This window comes from Ursus maritimus, unplaced genomic scaffold, assembly GCF_017311325.1.
Source record: "Ursus maritimus isolate PB19 unplaced genomic scaffold, ASM1731132v1 scaffold_8, whole genome shotgun sequence".
NCBI lineage: Eukaryota > Metazoa > Chordata > Mammalia > Carnivora > Ursidae > Ursus > Ursus maritimus.
Window position 1 is genome coordinate 48,261,069 of NW_024426996.1, and position 21,028 is coordinate 48,282,096.

Genomic DNA, 21,028 nt, shown 5'->3' on the forward strand with positions numbered 1-21,028 from the left:
CGTCTGTCAGGAGAGACACAACCTAACCACTTGCCGTATGGAAATAATATCTCATACTTTACACCAGAAAAAAGTAACACTATAACAAAGAAAAAAGTCAGTGGATTTCACATTTACCCTACTGATCGTTAGTTGGGAGCCGCTGTTTTGTTCAGCCGTTCTTAATGCCTCTGTCAGAATGCTTATCTCCTTATTAAAATGTTGACTGAGCATAGTTCTTATGAGACAAGCTAGGAAAATGAAACTTAGTTTCGAAGTATGCAGGCAGTTTTCATTTATTGGTCACGAAAATTCTATAATTAGGTTACAACCCATTAGGTAAAATAATCAAGTCCTTGGAGACATAAACAGGATAATCTATGAGCTTATTGTTCATTACTGATGAATTTTATCTGGAATAGTCTTTGTTTTGAAGCAAAATGCCCTTCTAAAATAGTTTAAAATATCAAAAACAGATATATTCTTTGTTGTATGTGTAAATTTGTGATTCTTTTCTAAAATGATAATTTTTGATTCCCAATCCCCTCTATAGTTCTAATTTTTCTTATTTGTATTTTCTTCTCATCCTAAACATTGATACTCAAAAAAATATCAGTTTATACAGTTATTTACAAGTAGTTTTGAAGATACGGGAGTTTAAAGCCACTGGCAGCAATAAATCAGCTTACAAAAATTTAATTTTATAAAATGAAATGAGTACGTAACTTGTTGCTTTTAAAAAATCTAGATTATTTGACAATCAACAATAAAGTGGGCAAAACTTATGTACTAGTGGGGGAAATAAAATATATTAAACTCACATGAAAGACTAAAACTGCACGCTCTGTTTCAGATCCAGAGTTATGCGATTTGTGGTAGATTAGCCCTAAATTTCACTTGGCTTTGAATTTAAAGCCTCTTCATGAGATATTTAGCACTGATCAAATTCTTTACACGTTGAAAAGGAAGTAAGTCCTAAACTCTATGGGAAATCTCATTTTTAAGGTATTTTTCTTTTAGCACTTTATAGAAATATATTTTGAATATAATTCAACTGTCTTGGAAAGGAATTGACCTTTTAAATCAATTCCCAGATACCCAGCGTTTGCCAGCTAAAACAAGTTCTGCAGATGTTAATGGCTCACGTCACTCCTGTGAGTGAATAGACAGAGAACACATCGCTGGGTGTCTCTAGTGAGGACAACTGCCAGTCTCGAATCTCTCCTTTCAGTTTTTGTGCCGATCAGGCGTGGGAGCAGAGGACTCATTGACTGTTTGTAAGCTGCTGTTTAATATGCAGAAATGCTCCATGAGGAAAATGTCTGGGAAGCTTTAACTACCACGCCTCTGCTGGGACGTGGAACTCAGAAAATAATACTGGGAGAGGCAGGTCTGAAGTTTCTTTGCTAATAAAGGAATGGCCTGGAACGCTATGGGTTTCATAGATTACTGGCAACAAGTGCCTTTCCCATTGCTATAGCGCTAGGAACGTCACTATCTTGCTCCTCCATTGCCATAAATTACAGCCAAACAAAGAAAGACAGACATGGCAGGTACAGGATAAAATATTTACTGTGGGGGCCGCCAGCAGTAGCCCAAGGTGGTCATTGAAATCACTGGCTCTTTCTAAAGGGATGTTTTTTCCCCTCTGAAACATCTGACTCCCTCCTAGCAAAATAGGACCTTTTCTTTCAAATGATTGGTCGCATCCAGGTTTTCTGATAAGATCCCAAAACAGTGTAGTGTTTCTAAGTTCCAGAAGCTTTGATTGAAGTCAATGAGGTGATACTTTCCAAGCACATTGTGCTGGGATATAGATTTCATGTGAATTTAAATAATCTCCATACCTCCCCAGAAAGACTGGTATTTTCTTTCTGAATCTATGGTTCTGGCGGAGTCAAAGAAGGGCTTTTATGTGTTTACAGTCATTTAGGTGTTGTTTTATTTAGTACGGGGTATGTTTCTAATATATCTTTTAACTACAAATCAGACTAGCTTGAAATCAGCCTTTCCGTAGACTTCTTCACTATCAAAGACCTTTTCTTTCTCCTCTAAAAAATGTGAACTTGAATGCCGAAATATTTGTATAAAGGTGTAGGATTCTGTTCAGATTCTAGTCATGTCTCCTTTTTTAAAGAAAGAAATTAGAATGAGAATTTTTTAAAGCAGGAAGATAATTTGTAAAAACATGTTCACATACCTTTCAATAGAAGTAAAAAGGTAAAAATGTATTGATAGCTTTCCACTTAAAAATTTCTGCATTTCTTTCATAAAGCAGTTAAATTAGGGATTTTTAAATAAACTTTGAATGCAGACATATTTATTTGCAAACTATTTTGAATGTTAAGCTTTCTGTAAATATTACTTGATTTGAGGGAGGTTCTTACATTTCATGCTCATATTGGCATTCGAATCTGCACCAAATGTTACATACAAAGCTAAGAGACCATTCACATTTACAAATATTTGCTCATACGCAAATTTAACATAATTTTCTCATTGTATATAGCATTGATGATTGCAGATACATTTATGACTATAACCTTTTGAACCAAGTCCTATCCATTAGATAATTTGGTATGCATCTTTTTTTCAGACCAACAATGATAGAACCACATCTTCATAGATTAGTGAGGCCATAATTTGAAACTTTTTGTTTAAAAATTCCACATATTTCCATCATACTCTAAGATATCTCAAAGAGGTTCTTAGTGTGTATTGCTGCAATAAATCACTGTCCCCAGTTGGGGGGACATTACCATCACCCAGAGTATCACAAATACGTGTTTACATAATCCACATCTGAAAAAGGCCAAATGTGAAAACACAATAGAGAGCATTAAAGCCCATCTTGTCACCTTGTGTCTACTTATGCTTAAAAAAAAAAAAAAAAAAGTAAAGTCAGCTGCACCACCCTAAGGAATAAACTTAATTTCATATAAACATGCGGAGTTCTTTTAAAGCATGCACTAATGAATGATCAGGCTCCTAGTCTAGGGCAAATGTTCAATTTTTTTCTGTAAATAGATGTAGCAAAGCAAGCAAGAATTTCAGATTTGACTCGGATTCCTATGCTTCTGTTATTGTTGTTGGTAATGTGTGTTACAACCCTAACACAACTTGGACTTATTTTTCATGTGCTATTGCTCCTTTGTTTTCTTTTCCATCTCATGAAGCAGACATTCGTTTTTATATATGCTCAATCATTCCTTTCCACTATAAAAAGGAAAAGGATCAATGTGGGTAGAGAAGCTGTTCATAGGGAGGCCAGCCTGGGTACATATTGATAAATGGTGAATTTGTAGCAATTCATGCTTCCATAATGAGGTTAAATGAAACGTGAAGTGTAGCAAAGTCCCTGCAACTCTAATTCAAAAATTCACTTGACTGGCACATCAAGACTTCTTTCCTCCAACAGGTTTTGTTGTTGTTGTTATGCTTTGGTTTTGTGTATGTGTTTATATAATCTCGTTGCTGGGCTAGACTTTTTACTCTTCCAGATCAACTTGATTTTTAATTACATTTTAGGTCTGCTTTCCTAAAAGTAATCTATGGATTATTGACTTACTAATATTCGCTTTAATTTTCTGTTTGTCTTAAACATCTTAGAGAAAGGGTTTTGGTTTTTTTTTGCCTTTCATTGTGTATCCAAAGTTAAGGCTGCTGTTTTTAAGAGAATTGTAAAATACAGAAGAACATTATGCTTTATTACTTGAAGATTTATGCTTAAAGCACAAATTCAAGTGACCAAGTATTTTTAATACATAAATTCAAATTTATATATGGCTACAATTATCTTTCTGATGGCTACAATTATCAAGAAATATTTTAAAAGTTTATAAACTTTAACCCATTAATTCTGCTTCTAAGCATTTATCCTTCAAAAGGGGAGGGGGTACAAGAAAATTTTTGGAGGTGACAGGATGTGTATCTTACCTTCATTATGATGACAGTTTCACCAGTGAACACATATGTCCAAACTTACCAAATTGTATACATTAACTGTGTGCAGTCTTTTGCATATCAATTATACCTTAATAAAGCTTTTATTTACAAAAAAAAAATCCATCCTTAGAAAATAGAGATGTATAGGATTTCTGTACAAGAATATCTGGTTCAGGGGCGCCTGGGTGGCACAGCGGTTAAGCGTCTGCCTTCGGCTCAGGGCGTGATCCTGGCATTATGGGATCGAGCCCCACATCAGGCTCCTCCGCTATCAGCCTTCTTCTTCCTCTCCCACTCCCCCTGCTTGTGTTCCCTCTCTCGCTGGCTGTCTCTATCTCTGTCGAATAAATAAATAAAATCTTTAAAAAAAAAAAAAAGAATATCTAGTTCAGAATTATGTATAATGGAAAAAACTGGAAGCAAACTAAATATCCCAAAATAGTTACAGTCACACTGTAGAGGATGTACTAATTTCGTTTTAAAGGATATGTAACAACTTAAGAAAATATCTATTGTATAATGTTAAGAGGAAAAGGAGCAGGACATGACACTATACACAGTAGGTTTCCAGTAAGGTAAATTTGTGAATGTATATAAAAGACCTAGATGAATGCAGCCAACACAGAAGAAAACTGTGATTATATAATTAGAGGAAATCATTTCATTTTCTAAACAAACGTGTTATTTTATATAATCAAAACAACAATTTGTCTCCTTTATTACCAAGAGATATTTATCTCTTTAATTACTAAGAGATAAATATTTTAAAAAAGAATTAAAGCTCTAAATATTTAATGACATAAAATATATTACCTAAATTGCCTTTTAAAAAATAAGGTTGTATATAATTTTTTAAATGTATGATTGCCTATTAATATGATTCTTTTTTGACTCAACAACTGAAACCAATTCTGACTTAAGTAACAAATACCTTCTGAAGCATCCCTTCAGATTAGAAAGCCAAAGAGAGAAATGCCATTTTCAAGAAAGTTGTGAAAATCCTATGTTAATACTGCTATTATGCAGCGGTTGAGTTTCTGGATGCTAAGCAATGCATTTACGTTTTTTGTGTTCTAATTTTGGGCGTTTGGCATTTTCTTCCTAGATCTGGTTTGCCTTTGTTAATGGCTTTTCTGGACAGATCCTCTTTGAGAGATGGTGTATAGGTCTTTATAATGTGGTAAGTTTCAGACATTTGATTATTCCTGTTTTATTGAATACTTTAAGATAAAGGTTCGCCCTGAATTAAGCTGCTTGGAGTAGTGACCAGTGTGTGTCCTTTAGATGTTTACAGCAATGCCTCCCTTAACTCTCGGAATATTTGAGAGATCATGCAGAAAAGAGAATATGTTGAAGTATCCTGAATTATACAAAACGTCTCAGAATGCCCTGGACTTCAACACCAAGGTAGGACGCGCTGGCCCGGCACGTTTGGGGTAGGCAGTGGGACTCACTTCTGTTTTAATTCCCTGGGACATGTGGTCTTCCAAAGCCACGGAAGCAAACTCCAGAGTTCTGACTGTGACAGGTCGTATTTGCCGAAGGTTCTGATATGGACTCAGAAGGATTTTTATTTGTTTGTTTTCTTATAAAATTAACGCATAACCACAGTTCACTAGGGTTTGCCAGGCAGCAGTAAATTGGGTCTGAAAGACAGACATGAGCGTCCTTTTGGCCCTCAGACTTTCTGTCTTTTGCGGTGTTGTGGGGAAAGTCTCACTCCTCGCAGGGGTCGGTCATCCAGGACCAACAGGGTCTGTCTTTCCATGTGTAAAGTGGTGGGGGAGTGGGGAGGATATATCATTCTTTATTAATTTTCTGTTTTGTGAAATCACTTTGACCTCATTAGAATATTAGATTGCATTGTAGTCTCTGGTCAGTAACTCATTTAGTCATGATACTCAGTATTTCCAAGCCATAAAAATTTAAATACAAGATAAAATATCTAACATTTTATCTAAAAATCACGTTCTGAGTTTATATCCTACATAACACCCTGTGGACTATTTGTCATCCCTTGGGGTCCATGGTATTTATTTGTCCCAACAACGAAAACATTTCATTTTCTGCATAGTTAATTTTCCTCCAAATTTAGATTCCAAAGTCTTTTCACTGGCATTTGTTAGTAACTGAAGGTTCTGTTCGGAAAGAAAAAAATGTTTAATTTTGTAACAGTCAAGGCAGATGCCATCTTTGAAGCTATAATAAAAGCAACAAATAAAATACACCTTCACAGAACTTTTCCCATCTAATATAGTGCATGTTTATTAGTGTGTTACTAATAATCAGATGTAATTAGTGCTTCAAATTTAGGACAGTTAATGTAGGATATTTCTTTTTTTTTTTTTTTAATGATTTTTATTATATTGTGTTAGTCACCATACAGTACATCCCCGGTTTCCGATATAAAGTTCGATGATTCATTAGTTGCATATAACACCCAGTGCACCATGCAATACGTGCCCTCCTTACTATTCTTGATGTTTCTTCATTTGCAAAGCTCTCAGATGATGTTTATTCTCAGTTTACCAAGAGAATAAAGCAAACAGGTGCTTCAGCTCCTTGAAGCTGTAAATGACAGTGCCAAGTTAATAGCCAGGATGTTACTTGTCTTTTGAGACGAGGTCTTCCTGAACTCACCGTGCGTGCGTGTCCAGGTGTGCACACACAACTTGTTGGCATTATTTTAAATAACTGAACTTGGTTAATTTAAAAAAAAAAAAAAAAAGCTGAGAAGTGTCTTAGACCATTGGTTCTGAGAAGTATTTTTAATGGTCTCTTAAAACGATTAGTAGTTACAATATACAATATCTGTGCTTTTATTTTTTAATGTTTCGTTTTGGGATTTTTTTGAAATTTATTTATAATGTCCAGTTTGTATTAAATTGCACCACCTTGCTGTAATGTCTTTTGTTATCTGTGGTGGGTATTTTCAAGTGATGGTAAGACACAATCAGGGCAGATACAATGGACTATGAACTCTTGTTTTCCTGAAAAGGTGATTTGAGAGCTGAGAAAGTTCCGGGCCTGCTGGCATACTAACAGTAATTCTCACGGACCTGGACAGTTGTATCAACCTCAGCCACAATATCCGGTCTACCATAGCTCAGGCTCCACGATGCTTTCTCAAGAATTAACTTCCCAGCCACAAACTTGGCCATGGTACTCTTGCTTATAAACATGAATTGATCCTCACAGGATTATCCTAAGCCATTCCTGGAAAGTCACATCTTTTCATACCCTTTGCACATAGCAACTTGGACAGTCTTGGGGCCAAGGAAAAGGCAGTCTGTAGTTTTAATGTGGAAGCATCGTTCCTTGTGTCCTTTGTTGTTCTTTTGTTGTTTACAAAGTATTTCATTATCTGCAGAGCCCATGCATTTTGAAAAGTCATCAGATCAACCCAAATGGATTATGCAACTTCTCTATCCTTTGAATATTTATACATAAGTTGCCAACCATTTTTTTTATAGCGTATGTGGATTTTCTAATGATTTCGGTGAAAAACCTGGGATTAAATCCCTTCTAAGTGTTTTAAAATTCAGGGACAAATGGCAACAAAATGCATAGTTGTATACACAGCAGTTGCTGTGGGTCCCCAGTGTAGAAGCATTGTTGCTCTGAATGATGATGATTACGTTTGTTATGGTAAAAAGGGTCAGAGGTTCTGAGGTCGTGACAGGGGTTAAAGGATTAGCATGTGACAATAAGTATCGGTCAGGAAAATGGAAAAGTAGAACTAATTTTTCTTGCACCCACCTGTGCTTTCTGTCAAATAAAAACTTGTGGTAATGACATAGTGAGGAGAAGAGACAAAGGTTAATGAGTAACACAAGTTCAAATGTGTAACGTATTGGAGCGTAAATTGGATCATACAATCCAGTGTGGCTGGGTGAACTAACAAAGGAGATTGAGATCACGGTGGAAAATTTTGGGAGGCAGGCAACTTAATTTCTGTTGTTTGAACAGCTTAAAACTATTAATACATGCCAATTTTATTTAGCAAAAGTTTTGCTTGCAAGAAGCACTTTTAAATGACAAAACTGCAACTCTTCAAAGGGCCATAAGAATTCTAAACAGGTTTTCTATAACTTAATCTTTCACATCCCTTCTACAAAGAAAGTACCAGTAATACACGCTCCCTTGCTCTTAAAATACAATAGATATAGAAAAGTAATAACTATTCAATGATGTTATAAATTGTAGGAAGTTTGATGTTGACAGGTTACAAATTGTGGAAGCCTTTTATAAATTCAGTAATAGTGACAGCGCTTTAAGGAATTATAGGACTTAAATGGTATACCTGTTATTTTTGGTATGTAGTGTGTGTGTGGAGAGAAGTGCGGTGGGGGAGAGAGAATGCATTATATTCTTACCGTCGAAAAGTATATACTTTTACTGCACATGGGAAAGAGAAAGTAGGGATTTCACCAAATCACAGTCTTTTCAAAAGTCTATTCTTCCTCGAGAATTATGAAAATAGTCCCACCTAAAGAATTGCAGGATCTACATTTCTTTTAAATATTATTTTTTTTTCAGGGAGAAATTTAAACTTTTAATACTTTTTAAAAAGCAGAAAAAATTTCAGTGAAGCTGAAAAAACATTTTGAGAAACATAAAAATAAATAAATGACCCATGAAGGTCTAAGAGGCAGAAAGTGTCTGTCAGTTCTATTAATTCACAGTGGTGGCCCGACAGAAACACGTTTTGTGAATCTAGCTCACAGATAAAAAGAAAGGTCAGAGTTCACGGAGCTAGTTTATCGCAAATGGTTCTCATGGATTTTTGTTTTCCCTCAGGTTTTCTGGGTTCATTGTTTAAATGGCCTCTTCCACTCAGTTATTCTGTTTTGGTTTCCACTAAAAGCCCTTCAGTATGGTAAGTAGAAAGGATATGAATGCTAAGAGATGACTTTTTACGTTTTTAGAAAAATAACTCATTGTCAATATAGGTTAAAAATTATAGCAGTTTCATTTTATGCTGTTTTCCTTAACCTAAAATACATGCATCCAAAAGCTGTACACACTTTAAAGATTTTTATTATTCCTTCGGGAGCAAAGTGATTTAATATATGCAAAGCCTTTCTTCTCTACTTCTCATGTTTTCCAAACTTGCAGAGAGTTAAATTTTAGGGCTCTTTTTTTTTTCCCCTCTGTTGATGTATAGTTTGAAGACAATAGTGCTAATATTTTATGTAGTCCATTTATTATACCTACGAGGCTTGCACCAAGCTCTTTATACTGAACCCAATCAGAAATGCTAGTGTTTTCAAGTATATGTGAGCTGATGTTTTGAATGAGATTTTTTAATATGTTCTTATATTCATCTTGGAGTGGAAGCTTTTCCTCTGCTTGTTTTGAGGGAGTGATTTTATTCTGTCAGTTTTGAGAGAAGGGAGCATGGTGAATTTCCTATGCCCGTAAAAATGATGAAGTAGCCAGTCGACAACAGAGGTTTCCTGGGATGCTGTGTCCCCCGGCGCAGACCTTACCCTGAGATCCCGAGGAAGGCAGCCGGCTGCTCCATGCCTCTGCTCCCAAACTACAGGAATTAAAAACATGACACTCCACCGGAGGGTCTGTCTGTCCTTTAGAAGCACAGTTACATCGCTGGCTATGAGTGAACGATTGCCCACAGAAGAGCGTGCTGTCCATCCCTTCTTGCCCACCTACAGTGTGTTCCCCATAGGCAAGGTGATCCTTGTAGAATGTGAATCAGAGCAGGTGCTCTGTCTGTCCAGTTTAGAGCGAAATGCACAGCCCTCACCGTAGTTAATCCCTCCACTGGCATAGTCCTGTCCCACTTGCCTACATTTCTTCCTTCCTCCTCCTCCAGAGAGTCCAGCTGGCTCTCCCCCTCACTCCCTCAGGCTGGTGCTGCTAGAGAGCCACCAACACTGTCTCCTCTGCTCCCATTGCTTCCCTCATTATCCTTCATCTTCTCTAGGGTATCTTCGCCTATCAGGGTGTGATGCATTTGCTCATTTTTTATTGTCTCTTTCCCCTGCTAGAATCAAAGCTCCCTAAGAGCGGAGAATGGTCAGTGTAGTTCACTGTTGTGTTTGCAGGGCTTAGAACAGTGCCTAGCTAGTCTTCAGCACTCGGGAACCTGTCAGTGAGCTCATGGGAGCGCGGGGCCTGCTTGGGCTGAGTGTTACAGGGAGGGAGGGCCCTTCGTGTCCTAATGAGATTTTCATCTCATTTCTTTATTAATTTCTATGCCGGTACACTACATACATCTCCTGTTCTAAGCCATGGAAATGAGTGGTAAGAAAATCCAATTAAAAAATACAGCCTATTGACTCTAGCAGGCCAGGAGAACAACAATGGATTTTTTTTTTTTTGAGATGTAACTCACATGCCATAAAATTCACCCTTTTAAATTGTACAATTCAGTTGCGTTTTTTTAGTATATTCGGAGAATTGTACAAATTCACCACAATCCAGTGCCAGAACGTTTCCATCACCGCATAAAGAAACCCCACATGCATTAGCAGTTACGCGCCATTGCTCCTCACCCCCCGTCCCTGGCAACCACTAATTGTTGTTTGTGGATTTGCCTGTTCCGGACATTTCATCGTAAGAATGGAATCATGGAATATGTGGCCTTGGTTCGTCCATGTTGCAGCATGACTCCGTGCTTCACTCCTTATGGATGAATGATAATCCATTGTATGGATTTACCACATCATGTTTATCCCCTCATCTGTTAATGGACACTTAGATGGTTTCCACTCTTTCAAGCCATGGGATATTGAAATCTAGGGTATAATATAGGACCTTAGATACTTTCTCTAGGTAAAGTTTATTTTCAAATTGCAAAATCAATATAGGTATGAAAGGCTAGGCATGTCCATCTCTTGCTGTTTCAACATTCTAAAATAGAAAAAGGAAATTTAATATCAAAAGTATCTCAAGCCAAATAGCATGTAAAATGCCTTCACAGTGACAGGGTTTGAAAGGAATTCTCAAGTAACTCCAGCTCCTGGGGAGCAGATCCTAGGGCTCTCTTTGCATTTGTCTGGGAAGCTGCCCAAGCCCGCCGCCTTCAGCAGAAGCAGTTCGTGAAAGGTGCCGCCTGTAGAACCCAAATCCAGCTGAGTCCCGAACACACGTGCTTTCTCTTCTTAAGACGTGAATGGCATATGGCATCAATTATGTTTTAACATTCGAATGTAGAGGGGTTTGTTGGGTTTTTAGCCTTGTTCTTAATTTTTCAATAAGGAGAGGTTTGGGTTTTTTTTTTTTACTTTTGAAAGGATGGGGTACACAAGAAATGTAAGCGTATATAAAATGCAGCTAAATATGCATTAATTCACTCGCTTCAGCAGTTCTCAAAGTACAGCCTGTAGACACCTTTATAAATACCCATGATGACCTTTTTGGGGCACCTGAAGTCAAAATTTCAAAATTTGTTTAGTACTATCCAGGCATTATTTTTCTTTTTCACAGCTGATACAAAAGCAAGGGTGGTTAAAACTGCTGGTAACCTTAGCACAAGTAGTGATACCACTGTCCTAGTGAGCATTATATTCTTCCTTGCCATGTACCCACGTTAAAACAGCAACAAAAGCCAGTCTCACTTAAGAATGACCTCGAAGAAGCTGTAAAACTAAGACTTTTATTACATCTTGAAACCTGGTGCACATCTCATTAATATTCTGTGTGACAAAATGGGAAATGAGCAGAAAGCCCTTCCGCACGCCAATGAGAGTCGTACTGGGCAGGATGCCCCATGGACCATTTGAGTTGTGAGCTGCACCAGCTACTTTCATGAGCTTACAGAATTCTGCATGAGTTGAAGATCCACCCAAAGTGTCAAGGGGAGCCATTGACTTTGATGTCATAGAGTACCAAAAGTTCAGCGATACAGTTTCAGGTTCCACACTATAACCTCTAAGAAAGTACTTGTCGAGTTTTGATGTAGTATCAAAGAATATCCACACTCAGGAGAAAAGATTATTAAAACACTCCTCTTATAACTCCGTCTCTCCGTGAAGTTGAATTTCCCTCATATATTTCAACCAGAATATGAGAATCCAGCTGCCTTCTCTTGAGCAAGACATTAAAGAGATTATAAAAATATAAAACAGGAGCGCCTGGATGGCACAGCGGTTAAGCGTCTTTCTTCGGCTCAGGGCGTGATCCCGGCGTTATGGGATCGAGCCCCACATCAGGCTCCTCCGCTATGAGCCTGCTTCTTCCTCTCCCACTCCCCCTGCTTGTGTTCCCTCTCTTGCTGGCTGTCTCTCTCTCTATCGAATAAATAAATAAAATCTTTAAAATATATATATATATAAAACAAGGCTAATTTTCTCACTAACCTTTTTTGTTTGGGGAAATATTGTTTATAAAATCTGCTTATATTATGTTTGAGGTTTATTACTATTATCATTAGATAAATCAATACATATTTTTTAATAGTCTGCCTTAATTTCTAGCTTGGTAAATATCGATAGATAGAAACCACATAAACAAAAGCTTTTTGGGGTCCTCAATAATTTCTAAGTGTAAAGGAGTCTAGAGACCAGAAAGCATGAGAATGAATGGTTTATCTGAATTGTCCATATGCTGAATCTGACAGACCCCACAATAGGCTTTTTACTTTCATTCTCAATGTGATCTTGAAATGACTCTTCGGCTTCTTCATGATGAACCAGTCATGACCAGAAGGCTTGCTTGGACCCCAATATGATTATTTTTGATAACTTGTATACATTGGTTAAAGGACCAGTCAGGAAGTGATCATGCGATATTTTCAGGTATTTCATAGATTTCTGAGTATGTTAATTTGGTTGTATGGAAATTTTCAGATTAATGGCAGTTTGTAAATAGTGTGTTCAAAAGACATAACACCTCAAGGAGCAACTGAGACTCGGTTGAACATTTGACTCTTGGTTTCAGCTCGGGTCAAGGTCGTGGGATCAAGTCCCGTGTCAGGCTCCGTACTGAGTCTGCTTGGGATTCTTTCCCTCTTCCTCTCCTTCCTCTTCTGCCCCCCACCCCGCTCTCTCTCTCGTTCTCACTCTCTCTCTCAAATTAATTAATTAATTAAATTAAAAACAAAAGACATAGCACATCAAATCCTATATCCTTAATCATGGCATATCACTGCAGAGAAAAGGAGTCTCCTATGTTGCTGGGCTGTTAAGCAGCCCTTCCTGACCACTTCTAACCAAAAACTTTAGAAGGGGTGGGGTCCCATCCTGGAGCATCTGCCACGGGCCCCCAGCACTGGAGCACTATGCTTGGTGCCTTCCATAGGAAACCTCATTTTAATATCAAAACCCCTTCAGGGTGTAGGTAGTTTCACTCCCTCTTTTAAGTAAACACACTGAGTTCCCTTGGAGATTGATTATAAACCAACATGACACAACTAGTCTCAGAACCAAGCCTGCTCTGTGTCTCCCAAACTCACCCGAGGATTCCTTCTCTTCATACCGGTGCCACTCTGCCTGTCTCATCCCATACTTTATTCTAATGTATTTTGTCCTTACTTACGAGATTTTGAATAAATATTGTTGAATATTTGCATATGTAAAATACTGTACTGCATATGCCATGGGTTTTAAATTTTTCCATTGTGCCAATGATTTAATTATTCAGTTATTTTTAATTTTTTTTATCATGATTTAATCATGATTTAATCATGATTTTTGTTAGCTACCACACCCTTCATCAGAAGCCACATTTGTTAGTCATTGCTGGATAACAGAATACTTTAAAATATGCCCCTAAATTCAGCCAAACCTATGCCTAGAACCATATTGGTGTTCCTTAGTCTTCTGTGATTTGCATTTATGAATCCCTTTTGGTCTGATGCCAGCAACTTCATGGAAAGAAAGTGGGCTCCCTAAAACCCTCATCTATATTGTTAACAAAGTTCAGGATGTCTTCTCCTGTCTCGGTGCCCATAGACTTAGGCTTTCCTTGAACTATTAGTTTGATTTTTTTTCCCACCTCATGGATCCTGAGAATTGGTTAACAAGTCAGGTTTCCTCCTTCCTGTTGGCTCTTGGAAAATTGTTTGTAATTTGTGACCCACATGTGTAGCAACTTTGTGAGACTTCTTACAATTTTTTTTTCATTAGCCTAGTTTGATTCCATTGTGTAACACTTGGTTCCCCTTCTTTTGTCCAACAATTATAAACTGATTTATCTTTGAAAGGATTCTGAAAGGATCTCTTTGATCTCCATTTCCAATAAGCCTCTGTTCTTGTGATGCAGGTAATGTATTTGGAAATGGGAAAACCTCCGATTATCTGCTGTTGGGAAACTTTGTTTACACGGTGAGTACAGAGCATTTGCCTAATTTGTATATAAAATCAAATCCTTTCATACATGCTCATTTTATTTTCAAATTTAACTGTGGGGATTTCTGAATATAGGGTTGTTTGCACTTCTCTTTAAAAATGAAGTAAGATGTTTAGACTATTAAGTGATTATTTTATGTTAGGTTACTAATATACCACTTAAGCTCACTGACTTGATAGGTCTTTGGTTGCCATTATTTTCAGTATTCCCTCTTTCCTCTTGGCACCCCCTCCATTTCCCCTATTTCTCTTCCTTGTCTCTTTTTCTTCATTTTTATTTTACTGCCCTTGTTAATATTTTTTTTTTTTTGCTTTCCTGAATTTATGGCAAATATTATCGTACTGTTCTTGAGTGTTGAACCAGTAATGATTCTAGAGTCCCATGATAACTAACATGGGAGAGAAATCACTCTTTGGGGACATTCCATCCACACAAGGCATGGAACCCACTGTGTTAAGTCACTCTCCAAACACTTACAGAGGACACACACATATGAGTGCAAGCCCGTTCCTCCCATAAAGGGCCAAAAAAGGTTTTAAAACCACTTTTCCCTTAGAAGTCAAAAGCACTACCTGGATACTAACATTGAGGTCACATAGTTGGTGTCTGGCAAGTTTACTACCAACCTTCAGAGCTGAATTCTCAGCCGACGTTAACCGAAACATCGAATAAATTGTGGAGCCTTGAGCACAAATAGTCTGACTCCAGGACAAGTCCAGTTAATCCTTGTGCTACCCCCTGGAAAACTCAGGGCAGTTCATTAAACTTAGTTCCCGTACTTCAGAACCAGTAGCAGGGTCCACGATGATAATGGGTGTGTATATCATGGACGGTATAACAGGCTTCTCTGTATCCTGATCTGTAGGGTTGGTAAGTAAGTCAGGTTACAGAGTAAGTGTTTAGGTTTCTAAATATCCAGTTATACTACTTTTAGGATTTATCCTTCAAATTCGGAAAGTAGGAGCTTCAAGTATTACAGATGATATACAATTAAAGCAAGCTTGAAAACCCGGGTTACTGCAGACGTGTATTCACGGTTCACCAATTGTATGCAAGCCTTGTGGATGGACTGGGAGGATGTGCGGGGATGGCAGCGGCAGTGGGATGCTGCTCATGGGCTGTTCTGACCGGTCCCGGCCGTCATGGACAGCCCCCCGGCTCGTTCATCTGTTTCTTTGCTTGGTTGACATATAAGGCAAGTTGTGAATAATCGACCAGTCCCCTAGTCTCATTCACAGTGTAGTACCTGGTCTTTAGAAACCTCACTTTTAACCATTTGGACTAACACAGTTATGGAATAGCATAACATTTTCCCTTCTGTTTTAGTTTGTGGTGATAACCGTGTGTTTGAAAGCTGGATTGGAGACATCGTATTGGACATGGGTAAGAACGTCTCTAACCACAACCGCAGCATGTCACATTTACTTACATGTTATCACGAACATTACTGTTCTTCATTCTAACTTTATGTATCCCTGTACCCTCGTTCCCTGGGTTGTAATTGTGAGGGGTCTTCCGTGGAGTGGGGAGAACTGGGAATTGTAGTTTGTCTAGTTTGGAAACAGTAAAAACAAAAACTCACATAAGTTTATTGACCACAAGATTTTCAGAGACTTTAATATATTATTGTGGATATCCCAGGAAGGAGAGAGGCTTCCAAGCTTGACTAAGAATCTTTTCTTAGTAGAGTGTGTCACAAGACACATTCCGCAGAAAGCCCATTGGAAAACGATTACGAAAACCGGCCATATGAGCAAAAGATTTGTCCTCGGACATTTGTAAATATCCAGTCTGGATAAAACAAGTTCCATTTGAGAACATTAGCTTTGACGCATATTCCCATCCAGGTAGAGAGACCCAGGACATGAAAAGAAATAAAAGTTTGACGCGCAGGGGAAAGATGGGCCCAAGAAACCTGGATTGGACAGTCACCGACGTACAGGTGATGTTCTCACAAGTGGTGTCTAGCCTCTCCCGGCGAGAGCGCGCAGAGCAGAAATAAAGGTTAAAGATGGTAGCAGATGAAAAAAGAGGAAAGTCAGAGGAGAGAGACCCCCCAAGAAGGTAGAGAGGGAGCAGTTATAAATGCCAGTACCGCAAACATCCTAGCTGTTGGGGAAGACATTAGCATCAGCGCTGATGAAAGATCCAGTTAAAACACACACGCGTCATTATTTAGAAATTCCTACAGAGACTGTTTTATGGGTGTAGTGAAAAATGAATAAGGGCACTTGCGAAAGCTTCGTTAGCACGTGCGTGTGCGCGCGGTCTCCCTGACCGTCTTTGACTCGCATTTCCTTCCTTCACAGTTCAGCCACATCGCGATCTGGGGCAGCATCGCGCTCTGGGTGGTGTTTTTTGGCATCTACTCATCTCTGTGGCCCGCCGTTCCAATGGCCCCCGATATGTCAGGAGAGGTAATGTGTCCTAATAACTCATGAGCCAACACGTCGTAAAAATTGGTATTCATTAACGAGACGTAATTGTCCAGCTTGGGTTTATATTAAAATAGTAGTCAACCCTTTAAAAGCTATTTTTAAATTCCACAGTTGCGAGGGATAAATCTTGAGAGAAGATTTCACACTTGGACATTTTACTTAAATCGACGTACCCTTTCATAAGCATAGCTAGAACCATAAAATATGGTTGTCAGGGGCTTGACTCAGGTTAAGAATCTCCATATAGAAGATACCATTTAAAATCAGACCATAAATCCACAAATACATTTTGGAGAAGAGATTTGGGGAAATGGTGAGCTTATGTCTTTGGGACAGTCTATCATTTCTTCTGTTATCTCTTATTCTAAAGAAAATCTACTGTCACTGGATTAAATGCATTTTTTTAGAGTCATCTTAAATGATACCGGTTTGGTTTTCATTTTGAACAAGTTAGGGCATCTGACGTTTCGGCCTTATCACAGTCCATTTTCAATCCTGTCTTTCAGTTTCTTGTTACACTGGTAGGAATTGAGTTATTAGGTGTTCATGCAGGAGTGTCACAAGATCTCCTTTCCTTCAGAAGAGATTCCAGCAGTAGGAGGGTTTATGATTTCAATTGCAGGAAATTTGACATAAAATGTATAAAAGAAAATGTGGAAAACATTTCAGGATTTCCTGTGACCTCACAGTAACTTGCAAATCAAGGAAATGTGAGCTCTGTTACAGAACATCGTTATCCTACAGCCGCAGGAAAGCTTTCCAGTGGTTTCCATGGATTTGTTGCCCCTAAGTACTGCCTGAGTACCTTTCACTTTTGACAGTCTGGTTTATAGATCATTTTCATGAAATTTTATCTGACAGCATCCTGCTTTTTATAAATTAGCAGAATGCAGACACATTTAAAAAAAAATTTTGTGGTTAAATTTATTAGAGAGAGGCATTATATACTATTACAGCAAAACCAGACATATCAAGGAGCAAGTACTTCCTTCCACCAAAAGTGAAGGCCTCTTTTGAAACATGTCCTGTGAACTCGAGAAGATTTACAGCATGTATTTTGAGGAAAACAGAAAGGGGTGAAGCACCTCCTTCTTACCTTGGTTTGAGCCCTTTTTCCCTGAAGAAATAAAACCACAGACCATGTATGTGTGAAGATGCCACTTGGAAAATCAATTCTGTTCTTTGTGTCTATTTGATGTGCTCTGTCCGACTGGACCTGCTTTTCCCTGTGGTTAATTTCAACTTAACGTCATTTTCAGTAGACCTCGTTTTATCTCATTTCTTAATGTGTTAGCTTCAAAACAAAAGATGTTGAGATTCAAATAGTTTAAGCAACTGTAGCCAACAGCTTTGATGACAAGAACAGAGTTCTTGACCACCTACTTCTAGAACAAGTGTGAAGTTTGATTGGCTTTTTGCCAACCAAATATAATTCTACCCTTGCCTGTAGAATTCCTGGTATTACCCAAACACAAAACTTAATATCATCTCTTGGGACTTGCAGTGATGCTGTGTTTAATTCAAAGTGAAATGAATGTCAGTACTCCATCACGTTTCTGTTCACTTCATATACAGTGGGAAGTGCTAACAGGGGTTCTTTTTCTTGTTATTTTATTACTACTGATTCTTTGAATATAATGTTTAAATAGCTGGGGCTCCACTGAAAATATGAAGAATGGATTAATATACCTGTAGGCTTGACTAGCTTGTCCAAAATGTAAGTCTGATGAATTTATTCAAAGAAAATACTTTAAATTTATATAGTACTTAGTGTGTACAAAGCGTTTTGATATATGTGTATGTGTGCAAATGAGCCTCACAACACCTCCCAAGAAAGGGTTTAACAAGTTCGCCGCTCAGATCCTCAGGGGTAGATAGTCTACATTTACCATTTCCTGGGCCCGGGGTAATAGGTCCCAAGAAATATCTGTAGCAACACCCATTTTTGGACCTTTTTATTGTGTAGAGAGTCACTAGTTCTATAATCCAGTTAATTTCAGAAAGAAGTAACTACCCATAGGTTTGCATTTTTCTAAGCTTAAAATTCTATTTTTCAATCAAGAGTATTAGCCAGATACAGGGGTGCCTGGGCAGCTCAGTGGGTTAAGCGGCTGACTCTTGGTTTCGGCTCAGGTCATCGTCTCAGGCTCCTGGGATCGAGCCCCGTGGTGGGTTCTACACTCAGTACAAGTCTGCTTGTCCCTCCCCGCAGCCCCTCTCCCTGCTCTCACTCAAATAAATAAACAAAATACTCTTTTTAAAAAGAGTGTAGCCAGATACATACACACATGCATATGCACAAACATGCGAATATATGCAAAATGTATTTATGTACCAATATTTGTATCTGTGTGTGTGTATGTATAATTGGCCAGCCATGTTGAATAAAATTTACTTATTCATCTGTTAACTTTCATAGCAAAATGCTGTTATATATTACACATATTACTGAGTGTTACATAGGGTAATATATTACTATAAATATTATCAGGGTCAGTATAAATATTAGCCTTCCTCAACCGGACATGTTTTATGTAATCCACATAACAAAACATGGCCCACAGCAGCCCCCAGGATTTAAGGCTACTCCACAGGATTTGTGGTGTGGTGTGTCGTAACTTTCTGTCACCACCACTGCTGAGTCTCACCCTCTGATCCCAACACTGTACCCTAGGACTCCAGTTCTTTTCCTGTATTAATGTGGCAGCAATTCCTCCTAAAACAAAACAATTAATTAAATATGTACATCTGTTTTGGTTGCCTAAAACCTTCATAAAGGCCTACAGGATAGTACAGAATTATTAGAGATGGAGTAAGACTGAAAACAGCAGCCCCGCTCCCCCATCCCAGTTCAGGTGGTATTTTGGAGGGTGATACACTATGCAGCATTCAGCAAGACAGAAGTTCTTCAAAACGGCAACCAAGATCGGGGGAGAATAATATCACCATTAACACCTAATATGTATTAAACACTGTATCCCGGGAACGTCTCTCAGTACTTTATATGCATTCATTCCCTCGATTCACCAACTATTTGTTGAGATTCTTCAATGTGTCATGCACTGTTCTAGACACTGTGAATAAAACAGACAAAAACTCATGTACTTCTCAGCCTACTTTTCTAGTGGAAGAGAACAAAATAATTAAGCGAAATATATAGACAGACATAAGTATATAAAGAAAAATACACTCAGGCAAGGGGGACTGAGAGCCAAGCTTTCCGTCGTGCTCCCTGCACAGCCTCGTGGCTTTTACTTCTGGTCAGATCAAGAGCCGTTGGAGGGACTTGAGGGGGAGATTTTAGGATCTGGCTTGGGTTTTCGTGGCAGGACCATGGCTGCTGTGGTGTATACCATTTAAGAGGTTATCCCGGTCACCCAGGCGAGAGATAATGGTGGCTTGGGCCAGGCAACAGCAGCGGTGGCAGCGGTCAGATTCTGAATCCCCGTTAAAGGTCAAGCAGATAGGATTTGCCTGCAACCTGGATGGGAGAAGTGAGAGGAAAAGAAAGCAAGGCAGACCCCATCCTGTCGTCCGTGAACTTCGTCAGGATGTGCTTCTCCTCGATTCACTGGATCCTCACTGCAAACTTGTTATGACTAGTTTACAGATGAGAAAACAGAGACACCGAGAAAACACAGAGGCCCATTTTGGCTCAAATAGAGCATCTTTCAAACATCTAGAGATGCAATATGTCGTGATGTCGTGACAGGATGCTGGGCCCATTTAACCGCCCCTTTCTGTGCTGGTTGGCCACTGGTGACATTTGCAGAATCTATCACTGGCACTTGCAAGGCTGCCTTCTGGCTCCTAAGATTCAGATCTCTGTGCGCTTCTCTCCAGTCTGTTCCCTCCAGAGGAGCATCGGAAATGTCGCAAGGGCACAGGCTGCTCTGCTCTAGTTAACGGGGTCTCGGGGTGCCAACTCTACACAAATTAGGCAACTTACAAGTACAGGTCTCATGCTTCTATATTCAGCTGGATACACATTCACACATAGATCAGGCTTTTCTAGTGCTTTCCAGTTTACATTCTTAGTGCATCTTTGCAGCCCCATCTGAAGATAGAGCTATTTCTCTCAATGTGTTCAAAGAAAATCCTTGCAACACTGAGAGGGGGTGGGAAGGGAACCAACGTTTATTATGCACACACTGTGTTCTCCAGGCACTGTGTGTGATTTCCAGCTTTCTTTGTTTTATTTAGATCCATATAATAAACCTTTGTGGTAGGCAAAGTGATAGCAGGTGGCCTAGAGAATTCATCCCAGGTCTTCTTTTCAAATCCATTGGTTTCCTCTAACATCTTAAGGATCTAAATACCTTCTCTTTGGGGCCCTTGCTACTCTATACCTC

General features: G+C 38.6%; 1 protein-coding gene across 1 annotated transcript in view; it reads left to right on the top strand.

Moving 5' to 3' along the window:
- Nucleotides 1–21,028, top strand: part of ATP8A1 (ATPase phospholipid transporting 8A1) — a 223,768-nt gene that overhangs the window by 172,666 nt on the left and 30,074 nt on the right. The window contains exons 27-32 of the mRNA XM_040624838.1: nt 5,030–5,104; nt 5,209–5,331; nt 8,725–8,803; nt 14,152–14,213; nt 15,565–15,621; nt 16,548–16,655. Coding sequence (XP_040480772.1) covers nt 5,030–5,104; nt 5,209–5,331; nt 8,725–8,803; nt 14,152–14,213; nt 15,565–15,621; nt 16,548–16,655 — 504 coding nt within the window. The remainder of the gene's footprint in view (nt 1–5,029; nt 5,105–5,208; nt 5,332–8,724; nt 8,804–14,151; nt 14,214–15,564; nt 15,622–16,547; nt 16,656–21,028) is intronic.